The sequence below is a fragment of the Seriola dumerili genome, unplaced genomic scaffold (genome assembly GCF_002260705.1).
Source record: "Seriola dumerili isolate Sdu_G_001 unplaced genomic scaffold, Sdu_1.0 BDQW01000219.1, whole genome shotgun sequence".
Lineage (NCBI taxonomy): Eukaryota > Metazoa > Chordata > Actinopteri > Carangiformes > Carangidae > Seriola > Seriola dumerili.
The window spans coordinates 8,016,378-8,036,769 of NW_019174474.1; the positions used below are offsets into that span (position 1 = coordinate 8,016,378).

Here is a 20,392-nt window from a genome sequence, read left to right on the forward strand (position 1 = left end):
AAACGTTGTCTCATGTTAGAGAGTGAAGATAAGCTGAGGTGCTGACGCCACATTGTGAGTTTTTTTTCCCCCCTTGTGTCTGACAAAGTGTGTCACATCACATGGTCCCAAAATAGACATCTCAAAGGATCAAAGGCTGCTTCTACCTTCGTTAGAATAAAGATGCTTACACTAGCACAGTGGAAGGAGATGGTCTCCTAAAAGCCCATACCCCACCCACCCAATACACTTACAGTACACTCCTGCACTGTGATCAGACAGAGATGACCTGACCTTTAAGAGTGGGAACAGTTTACCTCATTCTCAAGTGCTGGTGCTTTGTTGTAATGTATTGTAGCTGTACCTAAAGTGAATCAAAGAAATCTTGTACAGTAGAGCACACCTCTCCTTAAGCTAAAATCAGGTTGATCATTTGTATCCTATTTCTATAGATCTAGAAAAATAATCAAAAGTAAAGTGAACACAACTGGAATGATGACAGGAGAGAATAATTGACTTGTGCAGGAAGTAGTGGCTAAGGGAGAGAAATGTGTAGCTGCAGCCTCCTAATCACACAGATGTCATGACAGCCAAACTAATTGTAAAACTAATTGCTGCAATTAGTTTCAGAGACCAGCAGACTAAACCAACTGAGAAATCAAACACTTTGTTACATTCACAAAGGTTGATCCAGTAATGGAGCTGATCCATCTGCTGCAGGAAAAGGTCAAGTGTTATTTAATCTTGTTGCTTTTCTTCTGTTCTGCACATTCTCAGTAGTGCTTCTGTTGTTTCAGCTCTAATCCACGTCCACATGAATATCTTTCAGACATTTCTTAACCAATAAACATTTAAAAATTAAATTTATTTTCAAAAATCTGCAGGAAAAATATGTGTAGATGACCCAACCATATTCAGTTGTCGGAGTATTTTTTAGTTTCTCACCTAACAAGGGCCTTGACGGTGGAGCGCACCACGCTGGAGAGCAGGAAGAGGGGGGTGACCAGGATGTGAAAGAGGGACAAAGAGGCAAAGGCCACAGCTGGGGACAGATCAGCGTCCTCTGAGATGTGAACATGAACCACAAACGTCTGCAGGATGAGAGGGAGGACAGAACGGCTGAGGTTAGTCTCAAAAGCCTGGAGTTAAATCATTAAACCTTGGGTTTCTTAACTTTTGATTGGCTGTCAGTCAGCCATGGCCAGTTCAAGATAAAAACCCCAGTCACAGATAAAGAGAACAGCAGTCACACTCCTGTTGTGCTATCGAGAGTTTAAAGAGCACGATCAAATCAAATCCAAAGATGAATCATTTGTCTACATTTGTCCTCAATTTTCATCCCTCTCCTTGGGATCTGTCTGACTTTTCTAATTTGTCACCACTCAGACCAACAACCACGAAGGACTTCTATAAATACAGACAGGGATTTAGTGCGGTGCTGTCAGACAACCCTCCACTGTGTCCCTGTGAAATGTCACTGGACATCTTAGAGTCAGACTGCCTGGCACTGTCTCCGCTCTGTCCTTCACACAGAGGTGAAATCAACAGGATGCACTCTGTTTAATAGTTATTTTCTCTCACGACACAAAACAATAAGAGCATACCAAAGCTTTTACTTTGAATGTTGGAATTCATGAGAATGGAAGTGAAACTCACCGTCAATACAGCTGCGATGGGAATAGCTGCATTCATGAAAACTGAAAGTAGAAAAGAAAGACAGGAAGATATATAGAGACATTGGAGGGATTTTTTTTCTGACTTTACACAGTGTAAAAAAAAAGATGTAACATAGAGAGGGTGTCTGTCCATCTCAGCTACTATGTTGTTTAGATATTCTCTTGTAAATCTTAAAGTGACTATTTCTAAGTTTTCTCTGCCACCGAACATTTTTTCTTGCCAAGAGCAGGTGGTGGTGATTATCTCTTGACAAGAGCTTCAGCCATTGTTGCCTTTATAACACAAGAGGTTATAATACACCCTTTTTTTATTTCAACTGAAGGATTACTTGTTCATGTACGGGATGAGAAAATTCAACATCCAACCAATTTAGACAGGTTCAGAAATACTTGGCCACCATTGAACCTACAGTCTGCAAATGCATACAAGGGAATCACGGCATCCTGATCCACCTGAGTCTTGTTTGGGCATTTGCTTGTAGTGCCCAAAATTTTCTGTCACTCTCCATTATCCAGTGAAATATTATTTTTTTTAAATGCATGGATGTCAAGATAAAAACAAGGTGGTAAATGCAGTCATATAAACTGAGCACTGTGGTAATGGTGAATAAATCCTTGTTTTTGTTCTGTTCCACTACTCTCATAAAAGGTCAAGGAGGAAATTATGATTGCTCACTTTCCTAAAATCTGCAATTATTTATCTTAAATTGGACACAGTCTATTACAAGACTGGAGCCATGCAGACTGTAGCCAGAGTTCATCCTAGAGTGTGGAAGAAGATAAGGAGGATAATCTGCGGAAAACAAACACATACTAAGTGATCATATTGTTCACTGGAGTCCTACGTAAATGGGAAGTGAATGGAAGTACAATAATCCCTGTTAGCAATGCATAAAACATTAGTTATATTCACATTCAATCAGTTTTATAATTATATGTGGAAATATATGTATTGATGGAGATAAAATTAGATTTAGAATAGAAACACATTAGGTATGACAACAATAAGGTGTAACGCATTGTGCCTTCCTGTAAATGTGGAAGAAATATTTTATTCTTTGCAATAGTTCATGAAATGTCAGCTGTGCAAAGTTGAGTGTGTGAAGAGCAAACAAAGAGCCTCACTGGATATGGATGTGTAAAGAGCGAAGGCCTGCAGGCTGGTGAGCTCCTTGCACCTTGTCTCCTCCACACTGTCACAGAAAATGTGCTCCCAGGCGTATAGCTTCAGCAGCTTGATGCCCCGCAGAAGCTCATTGGTCTTCTTCAGACGCTCACTGGAGTAGTCCTGAAAGCAGAGAGGGACGCTTTGTTTATACAACCGTAATTTGACACATCAAGGACATCAAGGTCTATAAAAGGTGCGGCCAGGGGGCAACATGAGTGTAATCACCTCTACCGTCAGGGTTCAGTTGCCCGAACAAAAAGCTAAGCCATCAAAACAAAATGCTCTCTCTGGTATAAAATCATCCTCCAACAACATCAAGAGGGAAACAGTGTGATTATATTTGAGTAGTGTTATTGAATAGCACCATTATAGCAGCTGGAGGCAGCAGAGGAAAGGCTTGAGGCAAGGCGAGCTCATCTTGTGTGACATGTTTCTTTTACCTGTATAAATCAAATGTTATTTTGAAGTGTCCAGCTAAGTGTGTCTGTGTGAACAAACCAATATTGATTGATTATATTGTTTGCAAAGTTCTGCACGATCTCTTTGAAACAGAGGCAGCTCAGAGCCCACACGCACTGAAGGCGACACTGTTTAAATTTCACTTTACCAAGTGAAAAGATTAATAATAACCAGTTACTCCAGTTACTACTACTACTAAGAGTCTACAACCAACTCAGATAGATATACCAAGCTGTATACCCGAACTGATAATGTTGCTAAATGAAAGCAACATCAAAAAGATCATCAAAGTTCACAAAGACCCTGGATGTCCAAAGTAAATTGTACGGTATTCCATCCAACAGAAATTTCACTCTGAAACACAAACGTTTACCTGCTAGTGGCATTAGAGGAATTGTCACCAATGTTATTAGGGTTCATCCTCTGGGGACTGTGAATGTCTGTCTTAGATTTCTTAGAAATCCAGCCAATAGTTCAGTCCAGTCTTTTTTACTAAAAAACAAATGTCAACCTCGTAGTAGCAACAGAGCAAAAGAAAGGCGGTGAACAAAATCAATAGGCTTCAACCTCTGGGGACCATGAATGTCTCTAAAAAGTTAATGGCAATTCATACAATAGCTTTCGACATAATTGAGGGTGGACCAAAGACACTGGTGAAAGCACTACATCCCTGTAAATAAAAAAAGGCCAATGATTATACTCACCAGAGTGCTCTTTTGTGTGTGAGACAGCTTTGTTGCCACAAAGTATTGTACAGGAGCCAACACAGCGATGACGGTCGCTCCTATCAAGGCACTGATTCCCAAGAGGTAGTAGAGCAGGATCACTCCCACAATAATCTGAGACAGAAAGAAAGAAAGAAGGAAAATGATTTTAACCTTGTGGAAAGAAAACAGAGCAAGACGAGATTTTTTACACGAGGCAGCCTTCAGTTACACAACACTCCCCACTGTCCTTATGAGAACCACACGATCACTGCGCAGCGCTCTGTGAGAAGCAGTGACTTTGAGCTTAACAAGGTCATCATCAGCATACATGCTGATTAATTAAGTGACACACAGTTAAAAATGAATTTCTGACACCTGCTATGAACAAAACACATGCTGACTGAATGACAACAACCTTTCAAGACACGTTATTATTTATACACCGACATTCATACGTACATACTTACAAATACCGGAACATGCAACGCGGCAAATTTCTACAAGGTTCTTGATTTCAAAAACACAACTCTTTACTCCATCATTCAGTAACGATAAATTAAGAATGATCAAACTAAAACATTTATGGCTATGTAGCTGTCCTAATCCTCCACTGCTCAGCATCCTTCACACTCAATAACACTCTCTCTCTCTCTACCGGTTTGAAAGAGAAATGAGTCATGTTTCCACCTGTCCTTGGCAGTCTACCAGCCACCCAGGGCGCATGCTGCTAGATTCAGAATCCCCAGGACATTCAGAACCAGATGGAGATGGACGTGACATTTCACAGTCACACACCCTCTCCTTCATCTGTCACAGGATAATGGGTGCCACTGAGGACAAGGTGGGTGGTGGGAAAAGGCACAGCAGGATGTTATTCTCTTTCCTTTGTAATGGCTCTATTAAAAGTAAAGCCTCTTTACAGTGGCTGCCTCTGAGGCGTGAGTCATGCGTAACCACGGTGTTTGCATTGGCAATGGCAATGTACAGTCGCAGCGCCATGAAATCCCACACAGTGTCTGACAGCTTCTCACCTGTGTCACATCTGATTTAACAGTATGTTGTTAAAAAAAAAAAAAAAAAACTTCACACTAACAAACAATCTCGAAATTCACCACACCTCTTCCTCACTGCAACATTTCCCTTAAGAACTACATCACTTTGCTTCTGCCTTTGTGGAAGGTCGTCCCAGCGGTCATTTTGTCCAGTAACTAAAAACAGAATAGGCACGAAAATACGGCTGCAACAAATAATCTATCAAATAATCTGCAAAAATATTCTCTCAATTAATTTCCTGGTTCATAAAATGTCAGGAAATAGTGAAAATTGTAACAATCTCGTCAAGCCTGATGGTTAATGGACTGTATTTAAATCGTGCTTTTCCAGTCCATTCACACACTGAATGCGCTGCATCAGGAACAGTTATGTCATCAAACTGCTTATTTTGTCTGACAAAAACTCTGAAGCTCAGTTCAGTCATTCTGTTTACTATCACATAATGCGGAAAAGCAGCAAATCCTCACAGTTGAAAAGCTGGAATTAGGGATTTGATTTTCTGTCAAACAGCCAATCAATTAATCAGCTAATCATTTCAGCTTTACACGACAATGTTCTCTGTAGATACTGGTATGCATTTGTTAGTGATTGGTGATTAGCATTATTTTATGTAGAACTACAACATTTGTTTCACCTGTGATTTTCCATGCCAAGGAAAAAGCCCAATACTGAACACGATGTATGCTAAGCCTCCTTGGCTAAGCTCCTACAATGTCTGTAAGTAATTTAATTGAAAAACAATGTTGACAACTAGAAGCTGCCACAAAGATAAAGAGACATAGAAAGCAACTGACACATCTGAGTTCGCTAGCCAACTTTAAAAAACCTAGTGACATGTGCCATCAGGGAAGGAGACAGTAAAAATCAAAACACAACGGATTCATTCACAGTTTGGGCCAGAAAGGCAGGTACAGATGGAGAATACTAATACAGCTCAAGCCTCAGAGGAACCGGCAGGCTTATACTGTCACTGAAGGAGATAACACAGCCTGTTCCCAAACCTGCTGTGTTTGCTCTGTCCTTTTATTCATAAATATAACAGATACATTTTTGGTGAGAGTCTATACAATATATCAAATGCCATTGAAATGTCAATAGATGATGCTGCCAGTTAAAAACTGTGTGTGTAATTTTGTGTAATTTTGTCTTTAAAACATTATGCAGGTTGTGTTTTGAACCCTAGGAGTCATGCTTGTGTTTCTCTATCATCGTTTTAGCATTTCAGAATGATAACCTGCTTCAAACCATTTCATGAAGAGAGAAACACATCTTTGGGATGTTCATCGCCACCAGACCATTGAGTGTATGAGTGTCTACAATATAAATGATGTGACAGTTTTCATTTCTAAATCACCTCCATTTCCTTCTCTCAATGACTGTGTTCATTAAAAGCAAAACTGTTCCATCTGTTTGATAAGAATGAAAAGAGGGAGGTAATTATGACATGAAAAATGATCCAGGATAAGATAAAGAGAGAGATAGAGAGAGAGAGAGATAAAGACTGAGAAGAAGAAGGAAATAAAGTTCAGTTTCAAACACAAAGCCCCACAGGTTTCCTGCGTTACTGAACGTCCATGAGAAACCAACTGACCTCCAGGGTTTGCTGAAATTGTATTTTTTATTATTTACCACGATGTCTGTCGTCAATCCCAATTTCTCCTGAGGACTTAATGGTATATGAATAACGACATTGATTCTACAGTACTGGTTGACATGAATTGCACAATCCACTTATAGGGCAACATTACAAAGCATGAAGGTCACAGGCTTACAATCAACTGCACACATTTGCAGTAAATCTGTTCTAACTTCCACAGGGGCTGTAACACCTGACACTCTTTATTTCCTGGTTTGCCCTATACTGTGAGTCACATGGGGAAAGACGTACAGCAAGATACACAACAATGAAGGCAACATGCAGCGCAACACAGCACACTAATATCCTGTGTAAACAAACACCTTTCAAACACAGCTTACTTGGATTTACCACACAGAAAACAGTGCAATATACAATGAAAGTGCAATGCAGTAATAGAAAACAGAAAAATGGCAAAACATGTTCATAACACAAAATAACATTATAATATATAATAATATTACACAATGCACTGTAACACAACGTAAAACTTGATTCATAGTTGTGCGTGAAACGAGCCCACACACGTAGCAGCAGCAGCTGTAACTTTAAGTAACTGTAAGTCGGGGGCTACAACATCTACAGAGATAACCAACAAGACCTCCAACCTAAACGACCGTACAGATCATTTGTCTCTACCCTCTGATACAATCTATAGGGGCATGCTAGCGACAGGCATACCGGACCTCAGTCGCCATGGCAACAGTATTAAACACGTGGCTAAGGTTATGGAACAGTCGCAGTTTGGTTAGGTTTGGGAAAAGATTGTGGTTTGGTACTTTCTTTATCTAAGAGGACCATTGTCGTCATGGTAACATAATAATCCTGTGTGAAAGTCCTGTGCTAGTGTTTCAGTGCTACAATCAGTGGGTGAAATTTAAGCCTGAGATGTAGGTATCTATAGCAGGACATGCGTTGTCAATAAATCTGCCTTAATAACTCAAACATGTTTCTTACCTGTACTGGCATGGCCCACAGGTTAGGACACAGGAAGAAGAACCACATGAGCTGGTTGGTATCTATGGCAACCAGGTTGCAGATCTGAGCAACAGTTAGCTCGCCCATTGACATATTGGAGGTACACAGACGCATGATCTTGTTGTAGATTTTTGTCTGTGAAGGAGGACAGGCACATTGGGATCCATGTGAACACACAGTAGAACCTCAATAAACTCATGAATGTTTGGTTAAAAGTCGCCTGAAGACTTTCTCTAAAATCCTGTACCTGTATGGCCCCGCGCAGGTTGATGCCTGTTTCAATGGCCACATAGTAGGAGGCCTGGAGGAAGGTCCTCTGCAGGAGAAGGGCAAAGAAGAGCAGCACAGCCAGCACATACGCATTCTCCAGAAACTCCTTGGAGGAAATGAAATAGATACCGAGCAACCTCATCTGGAAGCACAGGCAAGTAGGGAGAGGGGGGGGTATCGACCGGTTTATCATTGTTTGTAAGGCAGCAAGGTCATTCACACAGACTGTACTCTGTAGGACTGGATGTGACTTGGAGAGTTTCAGCCAATAATGAATTTTGAACTGAAACTGTTGCTGTTGCTGTTTATCACTTCAAATGTCAAAAGAACCAGCATGAATTTAGAATGTATCATTTCACAACAGGATATGGTACAGCATGTGGAAATGAAGTGACCCGGAGCTGTACATTACACAGCAGATATGTAGAGTGTGAGTTGGAAACCAAAGAAGAATGTGGTTCATATTAATTAATTTTGCATCAGGAATAGATCATTCTCCCAGCAGGGACAACAAATTATTGATTAGGAAAGCACCTCTTTGCTATTGCATTGTCATTCTATCCCCAGAAGCATATATTTTTCACTCTATATAAACCCAGAAACACTACACTGCCACAGACTGACTGGCTGAAATCATTACTATTTTAACAACAGGCCTATTTTCAGTCTTCTCTCCAGAATGACACAGTGTCGAGAACAATTATTCTGAGAGTCTTTTTTTTTTTAACATTTTCAATTAACTTTTGATGTTCCACTGAACATGTGGAAGTTATTCTTGCAGCCTGAGTGGCTGTCTGATGTGGCCGTCTGGCATGTCTGTGTGGAATCTAAGAAACCGAGACAGCTCCAGCAGCAATAATTCTTATAAATATTTGACGAGGCTTAAATTAGTGTGCCATCGGGCAGGCGTACCGGACAGAGAGGGTATCATAAACATCTCATCAAAGTGGAAGTGTGACCTTTGAGAGGCAGGAGGAAGCCATGTGACGTTCCCGTGATGTCTGCCGAAGGTGTCTTTTCTTTGTGCCAACCTCACCACGTCTAAACTACATATGTTCACACACAGCTTGTCATGTGACATTTTAAGACTTAAACTTCCCTGTACTTAATGTTGAACAAGGTTAAAGTAAAGCTAAGTAAATTAATTATGATTATTATTGTCAAATGTCAAAGGCTGTGAAACTGAAATTTTTATGTTGAGTGATAGGCTTCCACATCAACACCCAATTTTTGGTTTGGTTTATTTTACATTTTCAATTTCTGTCTTGTCACTTCTTTGAAGTGGGCGTTTGCTTATGCTGCCAGTACTGTCAGTCAGGTCTGATCAAAACACATCCAAACAGGCCTGATGAAGCAGATCTGGTTGTTGACTGTTAAACTCTTAATATTCAATAACTAACGATCCCTTTCCCCCTCCAAACTGCATCTTGGTAACTATTTGAAACCAAGTTTTCAGGCTGTTATGGCAGGATGTAGACATGCATTATTGGAACAAGATAACCCCATGAAGGTGAAACTATAACAGAAACTGTTAATGTCATTGAGGAGTTTTCTACAAACAGAAACTGAAGTAACTTTACAATCGATATGGTAACACACACACAATAAACAAGATCTGTGTTTCACCTGTAATGTCTGTACCCAACCTCTGCCTTGCTGTACATCCACTCAAGTAAATCTCCATTATAAATGTGTTAAAATATTCTAAACTCAAGGTTTACCCACTATCTCTGGAGCCTACTGTTGTATCCCACAGCCTTCTTCAGTGAATCGGGTGTTATCACAAATTACTAGTGATAAGGAATATAATATGCTTGAATCCTTTGGGTAATTTTTGAATAAAAAATTAATTTCACTTCCTGTGTTATGTTATACTCCTGTGTGCATGGCAGTGTGGTAGAGCCCTCACCGGTTGCTGAATGGTGCGGTTGTCCTTGCTGATGTGGTGGACGATGCCAGAGATGCAGAGAGGACCGGCGAAGCCCAGCAGGTCGGCCAGGAAGCGGAATGTGATGCTGAGGATGAGAGGTCTGCCAAATGCTTTCCTCAAGGCCTGCCAGATCCACTTTGGACCCTGGGGCGCTGTGCCCTGAGGCCTCTGAAGAAAGATAAAAAAGAAGAGGGACAGAAGTAGAAAAATATCCGCAGGCTGAGTGAATACATTGAGTAGAAATAAGCTGCATTCAGATGCTGAATGTCATCTGATGAATGCAGCGTATCTTACTTGTTAGCAGAGATAAATCAAAATAGCAAACACTGCACAGCCATTCCTCTCTGGAACTGAAGTGACTGCAGAATAAAAGACGGAGAAAATAGGTCGGACAATAAGAGTCTGCTAACAGAGCAAGAGGAAGTAATTGCTTGAACATAAAAGCTGGATCCAACTCCGGAGTCGATCCACCGCTGCAACAGAAACCTGCAAAATTAGGTCAAGTCACTGCTGATGCCGCTTCTGCTGCTGCATTGTGGGATGCAGTGATTAATGGTGAGTTTCACAGTGAAGCTCAGTTAGTCATTTATAAATGCTCTGTAACTAATGATGCTGGGAAACCATGCCAGTGTTGTAGAGTAGGAGGATTTCGCAGCAACCGAAAAAGAAGTTAAAGGGTCTCAGATAACCTTAAATGACAGAGAATCTTAAGAGATTAAAAGATCACTTTGGGGGTTAAATAGATTTCCAAGACAGCCTGGGAGAGCTACTGATCTCATTTTATATTCATTAATAATGGCCAAAATATATCAACTTCACAAACAACATAACAGCTTGGTTCAGTGAGTCCATTAGCAGTGATCAGAGGAAAACATCTGGACTGTCACGGTGGAGTAAACACTCCCAGAGCATTTCACTGTGCACATGTTTGTATGTGTGTTTGTGTGTGTTTGTGTGTGTTTGTGTGTATATGTGTGCACATCTCTGTGAACATGACTGAGTCATTCTCAGAACTGTGAGAACAGACGTGACCATCATCATGTATCACTATCTTCCCATTTGAGCTCATAAAGATCCTCAGCCTTCATTCGAAATGTGTCACTGTGTATCACATACACCCACACGCACACACACACACACACACACACACACACACACACACACACACACACACTCACACACATACATATACACTCTCACAAATGTACAGAAACACATGTGCTTTTTTTTCTACCTCAGGTTCAAACAACAGAGGAGGAGGATGTTTCATTCTCACACACGCGGAGTGAAAGTAGCTTCCCATGAAGTGCAGTGCTTTCACCCCCGCAGGGGTCGGGATGTCGCCTCGTTCACAGTAGAATGGGAATGACCCGGTGCTTCCAGGCTCTCCTCTAAGTGCCCCACCCCCCCACCTCTCCACTGGGATCTCTCAATCTCTCTCATCCCTCGCTCCTGCCGGAAGGAAATGGGGTTGCGTTCACACCGGACGCACACGCATCAGTGACGAATCTCTGTGACCTTCCAAACACTGGAAAACGATGACCCTGCAGAGGAGGCCCTTCACCTCCGACCCCTGACACGTGCTCCAAAAGTGAGACGGGAGAGAGGAAGAGGAAGAATAACGAGGAAACATCCTCAGCTTGGACTGCATTAATAAGACTGGAGGAACACCACCTCAGGGGGGAGAGCAGTAATCTCAAAGCAGAGTAGAGAAAAGAAGGATGGGACAGCCAGTTCAATTCTCTACCAAACAGATTACATTATCTTAATAACTGGAAAACTGATTTCATTTCATACTTTCCTATTGTCCAGGGACTGTAATTTGGAAGAGCTGTATTGAAGACTGGCCTATATATCAACTTTGCAAAAGATACAGGGGGGTCTGAAAAAGTGCCAGTATTTCATTTCACACAGAAATGCTGGAGCCAGCCGCGGATTCAAGTTTTCTGATATTCATTTACATTCCTGGAGGAGCAAAGATGTTACTCCTTACAGCATGCAGAAGCACAAACCAACACCAGCAAAAAACAGCAGCCTTAACAGTGACAGTGAAGGAACCATGTTAAATGTCGTGATGTTTTTCAAATTAAAAAAAGTAATTACACGACTGTGTGAGAAAGAATAATCCTGAGCACATGTACATGTGTGCATATATACGGTCAGTGTGACATTTCAGTGTTTACAGTGTCGACCAATCATCATCATGTGACGTCTGACTACAGTTTAATGGTCCCAGTCCAGCTAGAAGTGAGTCATCACAGGACAGAGATCAACTTTTTTATGAGAACAGCTGTATCAAACAACAGTAAATAAATAAATAAATAAAACGAGCTGCACTCTAAGCTTACATAAATACTTAAAACCTTATTTGTGTCTGTCATTGGAAGATCCAAGCTGATCCCCTGATGATAACCACAGCATTAGGAGAACGACAGTAGCAGTTTTCTGCTGTTTCCGATTTGCCCAAGTAGGTTTGCTTTAAACAACACAAGGACCCTTAACATGCAGACTTTTGTTCCGGTATTTGTGTACAAAATGGTTAAGCATTTTGCTTCTGACAGAAACTAGACTTCATGGGAAACAAACAAATATCATCGCTCCATCTTGCAGATTTCTTTTCCAGCATACAGATCATCCTCTGATACTGCAAAGAAGAGAGTGATGCTTTTATATTAGATATTAGATATTAAACTTGGGGCTGGGGAAATTTTATATTCCCTGATATTACAGAATGAACACAAGTTTCTTTGCAAATGCACATGGTGGAAAATGGCACAGCAAACTCATGTAACTCATATTGGTTGAGTTTCATGTGAGCTGTGTGTCTTTTGATGCCTTTTCACACTGATCCATGGGCTAAGTTGATTCAAGCACTAGACATCAAGCCCATACTGTTCACAGAACATTTAACCGGTCAGTCGGTGCACTCACCTTCTGGTCTTCGAAGGCTGTGCGTAACTTTATATAGTTTGTGAGGGCTCTCATCGCAATGGGCAGTTTGCCGATGACCTTGAGGTCGATGGGTCGTCTGTGGGCGGAGGTAATGAAAGTGTTCATCCACCAGTAGGTGGCTTTGGACAACAGGTTAACGAAAGGCTGCAGGAAACGAACCCCGAGGTCCTGAAGGTCCTCAGGGGGCTTCACCTCTGTGGGGTTGGCGAAACACATGTAGCGCTGCGAGAAAAGACAAAAGAAAAAAAGGACAGAAAGACAAGATTTTTCATTTAAACCACTGTGTCGTCTGCAGTGACCTGAAAACCAAGGGTGAATGTAAAAACATGCAACTACTGATTAGACATTAAATGAAACAGAAACATCTAGTCATCAGTGACAACATCTATGGAGATAATAAATATAATTTTCTCTGTACTGCATATGAGAGCTACAACATAATGGATATGACAGCTGAACACACTCTTATTAGTGGGGTTAAATACAGCTGCTGAAAGATAAATTGCTTCTATTTCGTATTAATTACGGGTTGTCTGATATCACAGTAGCTATTGTTGAATCTTGGCAAGGCTTTACATTTCACATTTTCATTTCATTGTACTTCTACAACCAATAAACCAGTTTTATAATCAATTAAAAAAACAGAATAGAACGAACTGAAAAGAATAGATACGACCAAGTGGAACTTCACAGTGTATTACTGTATGTCTAGACAAAATAATGAAACAAAGTCCGCAGAGTTGAGTAATGTGTGTTTTTAAGATTTATAGAAACTAGGTTAGTGACTGGCAGATGAATTACCATGGAAAAAGTCCAAACACTGGACTATTTTTAAACATAAATAAATTATTATGTGGTAGGTCTCATAAAACGCCTATTTTTATGATGATCTATTTTGAGAGATTTCTTTAACAGTCATTAACAGTTTTAACACGGTATGTTCTTCAAGAGACCCAGCGCAGGGTGTGACGGGAAAATCTCTATCTTTGCTGTTCACACAAAAAGTGTAAACCAGTTTTTTGTTTTGTTTTCTGTTGTATGATCGATACATTACAGCCAGAAACATGGTAAGAAAGAAACATTAAGGTTCATTCCACTTTCAGAACCAATTATCAATAATATCTTTGATCACATCTCTGTCATTGTCTTGTGTGGCACCAGTCTGCACACCTCTGAACCACATATGAGCCGGATGGCAGCCGGAGGCTCTCACAGTCTGTTTGACAAAGCTGAGAGGATGTTTTTGCTTTCATGTAAAAAAAATCCCTTATATTTGCTTTTGACCGTCGTTTTATGACTCTCGTTGAACTTATTTCTTTCTTGCCTCATTTTAGTTTAATTTCTCTTGAGAACTTTGTGTTTTTGTTCCTTTACAAACGTGTTGGCAATGTTGGTCAGTTCACTAGTTTGATCTGGATGGATTAACATGAAATATGGTCCCCAGAGGATGAATCCTAAATGACCTTTCATCGAGCACCAAAGCAAGGTCAAAATCTTTGGTTTTTGGTGAAATTGTTGGTTTTAGGCCATAAAATATGGTGCAGACTTTAATGTCTCCTCCTCTGATTGTAACATTAACTTTTCATCCCACCGTATCATCAGATCAAGATTTCACTTTAGGACCAAATTCCTGCAAAACTAATAATATTCCCAAGAAGCGTCAGCTGTACTCTGTGTTTAGTGATAAGTAACAAACGTTGGCATGAAAACACATTTAACTAAGATGGTGAACACGATAAGCATTATACCTGCTAAACATCAGCATTAGCATTGTCAGTGTGAGCATGTTAGCATTATCATTCAGCTCAAAGCACCACTGTGCCAGTACAGCCTTACAGAACCATTAGCTGTAGATTAGTGTTATTGCTTCTAATTCCATATATTTATGTGTTTTTTTTTTACTATGTAAATGCATCATTATAATCTGCAAAAGGCAAGCAAAGAAATAAAGCTGAAAATAAAACTGAAACAATCCACAAATTTCATGAGAAACATTTAGGTTCCGTGTGATTCCTGATGTCATCTCCACATCTTGTTATATGCTAGCAAAAACAACAGCAATGACAACTGTCTCATTAGCAATGACCTTATTAATGGCTCAACGTGGGTGACAAAGAAAAACAAACATGAAGCATCGTTGGATCCAACCTGTATTTAACCCCAGCTTTACTGATCACTGACCCAATTGGGCCAGTTGGATTTCACATGCAAAGAAGTTGAGGTGACTGTATCTAAAAACAAGCTGCAATCAGATGGCTACACATGCCTGCAGACACATGACAACACGTACACACAGACATATACTCACCCTGCCCAGGATGACATTGATCTCCACAGCAAGTAGTAGTCCATATAGCAGCACCAGCAGACCAGTGATGCAGTAGCGTAGCTGCCTGGGGCCGATGCCATGCTCTGTGTATTTGGCAAACTTGATGGTCTTCATGGTAAAGGCCAGCACCCAGTAGATCAGCAGGGCTGAGGAGATTTAGCGGGGATCAGAGAGACATAGCAACTCACCAGACAAGGCTAAAAGATAAATTGCCCTGACTGTTTGTCACCAGTGACACTGAAACTGGATTTGTGCAATATCCAAGCATCCGTTGTCACAGTCTCATAAATACAGCCATGGCACAGCTGATGATATAATTTGTCATGAATTCTTCACTGCTGTTTTTGTGTAGGCATCATTTCATGTTTCAGTACTTTGACATTAGCTGTGATGTCAGCTGTCATTTATTGCAAGCACTTCACTATTGTACTTCTTTTGTCTTTCCTTTCTTCACCCTACTATTCTCCCTTTCCTCCTCTCCTCAGATGTCAATAATGTGTGTGCCAGTGTCAACACCATTAATCCAGTAAATAGCATGCAGATATTTTGATAGAGTCACATCAAATCATTCCAACAGGTTTACTGGAGTAAATAATGAGAGACTGACAGTGATAAAAGAGGAGCGTTGTCAGGGAATGATTACACTGTGGGCTAACAGACTCTGCAGCAGATTCATTTAGTGTTCACTTCTTTGTAATGAAGAACATCTATACCGTGACAATAGTATCGGCATGAGGGTCAACTGCAGAGCCTCGGTTCAGAAGATTAACTATTGTTCATGCAATGATGAACCCAGCGCCGCTCTGCAACTTCTCCTCAGGAGACGACATGGAGACCTGAAAGCCCAAAGCGGCTCAGCAATGTGATGTGAGCAGCAAGTAAAGCACTGAGAGCTGAACATTGATGAGTAAATGATGCGTGAAGAGGAAAGAAAAACTGTGTGAACAGTTGAGGAAGTGCTTAGGGTGAGATATGGATTTATAAAGAGAAATCATTGTTTGACAACTGAACAAAAACAGTGTTCATACAATGTTCTCGTGCATTTCTTATTTCACAAGAAAAACTTATCTTGCATCATTGCCATGGGGAAATTTCATTATCGTGTACTAATTCTCACAGGCCATACAGAGTTGTAATGATTGTAATTACAAGAACTATTTCTAACCATGAACAACAAGAATAGTGCAAATCTTCCAGCTAAAACTCAATTTCTTGATGAGAAGTGACAATTAATATCTACCCGGAGCAGTACAAGTACACTAATTGATATAACAATCACTCAATCATTTTGCAGTCTTATCTGACTGTAATGAACCATTCATCTGTAAATGGTTGCACTGACCCGGTTGTGTCATTTTATAATTATATCATCCTGAAAAGCTAATAATGCAATTTGAATCTTTTGTTGCTCTGAACTAAAAGAGTTGGCAAGGTTCAGTTTTCAATTTCATTGTTTGGTTAATCTTGGCTTTATAAGCCCTGATCACTATTCAGTATCATTTTCATAAGACTTAATCAGATTCTGATGCCACAAAAAGCTCTGGGCTCTTGTTTGAAACCCTGACTGGGTGTTCAGCAGAGCTACACAAAGACCAACAGTATAAGATTGTGTTCAGTTGTATTCAGTAAACCTTTCCTCAGAGTAAATAAAAAAAAAAAAAAAACAGGTAAATGATTAATAAACAAATGATAGCTGACTTTAAGAATACGGTACCTAATAGAAGTTTGGGGAAGTTGGAGGTCTCAATGTTATGATAGTAGATAATAGAAGTGATGCCAGCCATGAAGGCCAGACCTGCAGGCATGTACAGGTGAAGATGGAGAGATTGGCTGAATCTGCAAATGAATGTCAGATAGAGAAAGAAAAGGATTAGAGTGGGCACAGAATGACTGGCACAAATTTATAACATCGATGAGGCAAAGTACTGGAGACATCAGGGTTTGAAATGCATGTTTGGCTCTCTAACCAGTGTGGCTTTTTTTTCTCCACTGTCTTGATCAAGCTGGAGCATGTATAACCACGTGCAACTCATTTGTATGTATTATAATGTATGGATGTACATGCCACACACATTCACATACATACACACGGAGGGACATAAACAACCGTCCCGAGATATTAAGCAAAGCACTGAAGCCAGTGGAGTGGCGAGCAGATGGAGAGCTCTTTTACTCACTTCAGTAACAATCACTCAAATGCGATCACCTGCCTCCAGTCTGCAGAGATGGCTGATAAACAGTAATCCTGAGTGTTTACTGGGCCCTGTTACGCATAGACTCACTACATTAAACAACAACAGGACGCATATGGTCCAGACAGAATGAAGGAGAGAGAAACAGATAACAAGGAGGTGTGGGATTTAGAGAGAGAGAGAGACAGCAGATATGGGCTCTCTACATCCAGATGTATAGCTCCCTGTGTCTATGCATGTGTAAATCCTGTGACTAATACGTCAACTTTATCTGACATACACCTCAGTAAAAGTCTCAAGCAGGCAGGCAGAGAGGGGACAAACAGTATGAAAATACAGGCACAGCTTGACTCGTTGTTGTTGTTGTTGTCATTTCTTGTGGTGTTAGAGTTTAATTGAAGCATGTGTGTAGTGGCTGCATTCTGTACGGTTGAGGAAGTTCAGTCAAAACACCTACATTTGGCTGCAGCTGGCACAGATGCTAACTGGCTCAATTTAACATCTGTGTGAGCCACTGTTCTCAGAAACCCTAGAGACAGCAAATGATGTACTGCTACATATCTGCTGCTCATATAAAAACAGTGTACTATGTTACATTTACAAAGTAATCATCTGCTTTTGGTTTAGCTTTGAAGTGCTTTCTTGGTGATCTCTAGGGACTTAAACTGGACAAGACTCTCCCCACTTTCAGTTGGTGGACTGCACTACCAGAGGAGACAGGACCCCGTCTACCACCCTGTCCCTAATTACAAGTCTTGTCCTATTTGCAGTCTAAATCATCTCAAAGCAAACTCCATTAATTATAGCTTGCAAACTGAAGGCCCACCACACTCCTGGGTTAACATTAGCCTCGACCGACTTTCAGCTGCTCTTTTGTTTTCCTTTTCAAGGCTGAACCATGACACTTCGTTTTTCTGTTGGTACAATAGTGCGATATATATTTATTTATATATATAGTTATCTACCATTGTACTGGACAATAAAATTTACACAACTCATCATTTTAACCAAGAACTAGAATTATCACCTTGTAGTTGTATGCCTCCGCCAACCAGTCCAGTTGCAAGAAATATGGTAAATAGCTCCCCCTCTGTCCCTTAGTTACAGTGCTGAATAATGCCCAGAGGTGTTTTTGGATAACATTATGATGTCACAGTGAGGTTGACCTTTGACTGTTTGGATATAAAATGTCATCATTTCATTATTTTATACTATTAGACATTTGTGTTAAATTGTGCCAATTAATTCTTGTTATGGCCAAAAAAGTTTGTTTTGTGAGGTCACAGTGACCTTGACTTGCCAGATGTAATGAAACGTGACCTTGACCTTTGACCTTAGACCACCAAAATCTAGTCGGTTCATCTTTATGGTAAGTCTTTACAAATAACAAACTAAACATAAAACATATGGTTTTATTTTGGATTATAAGAGACTCATGTAGCCCGTTCCTACAAAAAGGATTGCCGCTACACTTCCACACCATCTACAGCCCATCTCAGCAACACACAGACTTAAAGCATGCTATCCTCTAGTTAGCATAACTGAGCAATTGTTATATAGAGACAGAGTTGATAAATAGCTGTTGGTGAATTGTTCATCACAGTGAATTGTATTCTCCTCCCATCTCCTCTCGTCTCTCATTAAACAATCTCTGATTAGATGAGCACTGTGAGCAATTACCAATACTCTGAGGAGAACAATGTCACACAACAATGAAGCAAACTCCCTCCAAAATCTAATCGAGTGGCACACAAAACAGATTGCAGGATCATTATCTCGCTCTTGGTTTCATCTGGTTATTAGAAATCACTATATTAAAAGTAATTATGGCACAGTGTTATACACAGAACTTCAAAGTGATTATTGGAATAACACGCCTGATTGAAATTATGATGAAGCTACATGATGAAGTTAAACGAGTTAGTGTGTAAAATATACCCATCAGAGACGATGCCCTCCGCAATCTCGCAGACGAGGATGAAGAGCAGGACAAAGGTGAGAAGCCAGCGCAGGTTGTGACCAGGAAAGTGAAGCCAGGTGCTGTGGTGGATGTGGACCTTTGAACTCTGGCTGCCCCAACCTCAAACAGGAAACAGGAAATAACAATTTAGACTATCAGTCAGAAAAAGGAGCAAAACGTCTGCAGACAGGCAGATAATGCAAAAATAGACTGAAATTAGCTAGTAATTTTTCTTGACTAATTTCTGTGTGAGTGGCTGTAAATTTGCACATGAAAAATAACCTTGTGAACAGTCTTGACTTAATGCTCTCTACTCCCTGCGCAACCCTCAACATGAGCGACATGACAAATTGCTCTCATGCTCACAGTGACGCTGAATAAGTCACAGAGGGAAAACTGGAACGATGCACATCTTTGCTGGGAACAACGGCAGCCTGCCAGAGCGCTAACTTTTTGTAGCTCAAGAAATCTGTCTTATTATCACTGTCCTTACATTGCCTGATACTTGGCAGGCAAAGCAAGGAGAGCGGCCAGACGGCTGCTGGCCTGAGACCCTTTAGTCAATTATCTTAGCTCTTACTTTGGCTACAGCTTTCCTTTTATACTTTGCCCTTTCACTTATATGTTGGTCTCAAGTCAAACTGGAAAATAATAATAATTCGGTTATCAAAGTCCAATTTATGTAATTAATGCATCACCGCTGTCATCAAATTATGTTAATGGCTCCTCTGCTGTTGGCACCTCAGCTGCTGGAAAGTTTATCTCTTGGAGAAGTGTTGGCACAGGCTGGCAATCACAAACACACACACACACACACACACACACACACATACACACACACACACACACACACACTTCCGCGCTCTGTCTCTTATTTTCACACATGCAAACACACACAAATCCATACCATCTGCTCAAGTACTGTGCAATATAACAAAAATATACACACAAATATTTTTTCCCATATTGGTATACAACATCACAACATGGCAAATGTACACAAATCGCATATTAAATCATGAACTATTGATAAATGTTACAAACTGTGTGCATTACATAAGATAAAATGTGTCTATTTTTAAATCATTAATATGCATGGACGT

General features: G+C 40.4%; 1 protein-coding gene across 1 annotated transcript in view; it reads right to left on the reverse strand.

Annotated features, from left to right (window-relative positions):
• abcc8 (ATP binding cassette subfamily C member 8) overlaps positions 1-20,392 on the reverse strand; it is a 53,533-nt gene that overhangs the window by 28,326 nt on the left and 4,815 nt on the right. Inside the window, exons 3-13 of the mRNA XM_022754299.1 lie at positions 19,268-19,409; positions 16,852-16,973; positions 15,117-15,283; positions 12,788-13,030; positions 9,836-10,024; positions 7,904-8,068; positions 7,636-7,791; positions 3,987-4,121; positions 2,781-2,943; positions 1,636-1,676; positions 925-1,070 (exon numbers count right to left, since the gene is read on the reverse strand). Of these exons, the coding sequence (XP_022610020.1) occupies positions 925-1,070; positions 1,636-1,676; positions 2,781-2,943; positions 3,987-4,121; positions 7,636-7,791; positions 7,904-8,068; positions 9,836-10,024; positions 12,788-13,030; positions 15,117-15,283; positions 16,852-16,973; positions 19,268-19,409 (1,669 nt within the window). The remainder of the gene's footprint in view (positions 1-924; positions 1,071-1,635; positions 1,677-2,780; positions 2,944-3,986; positions 4,122-7,635; positions 7,792-7,903; positions 8,069-9,835; positions 10,025-12,787; positions 13,031-15,116; positions 15,284-16,851; positions 16,974-19,267; positions 19,410-20,392) is intronic.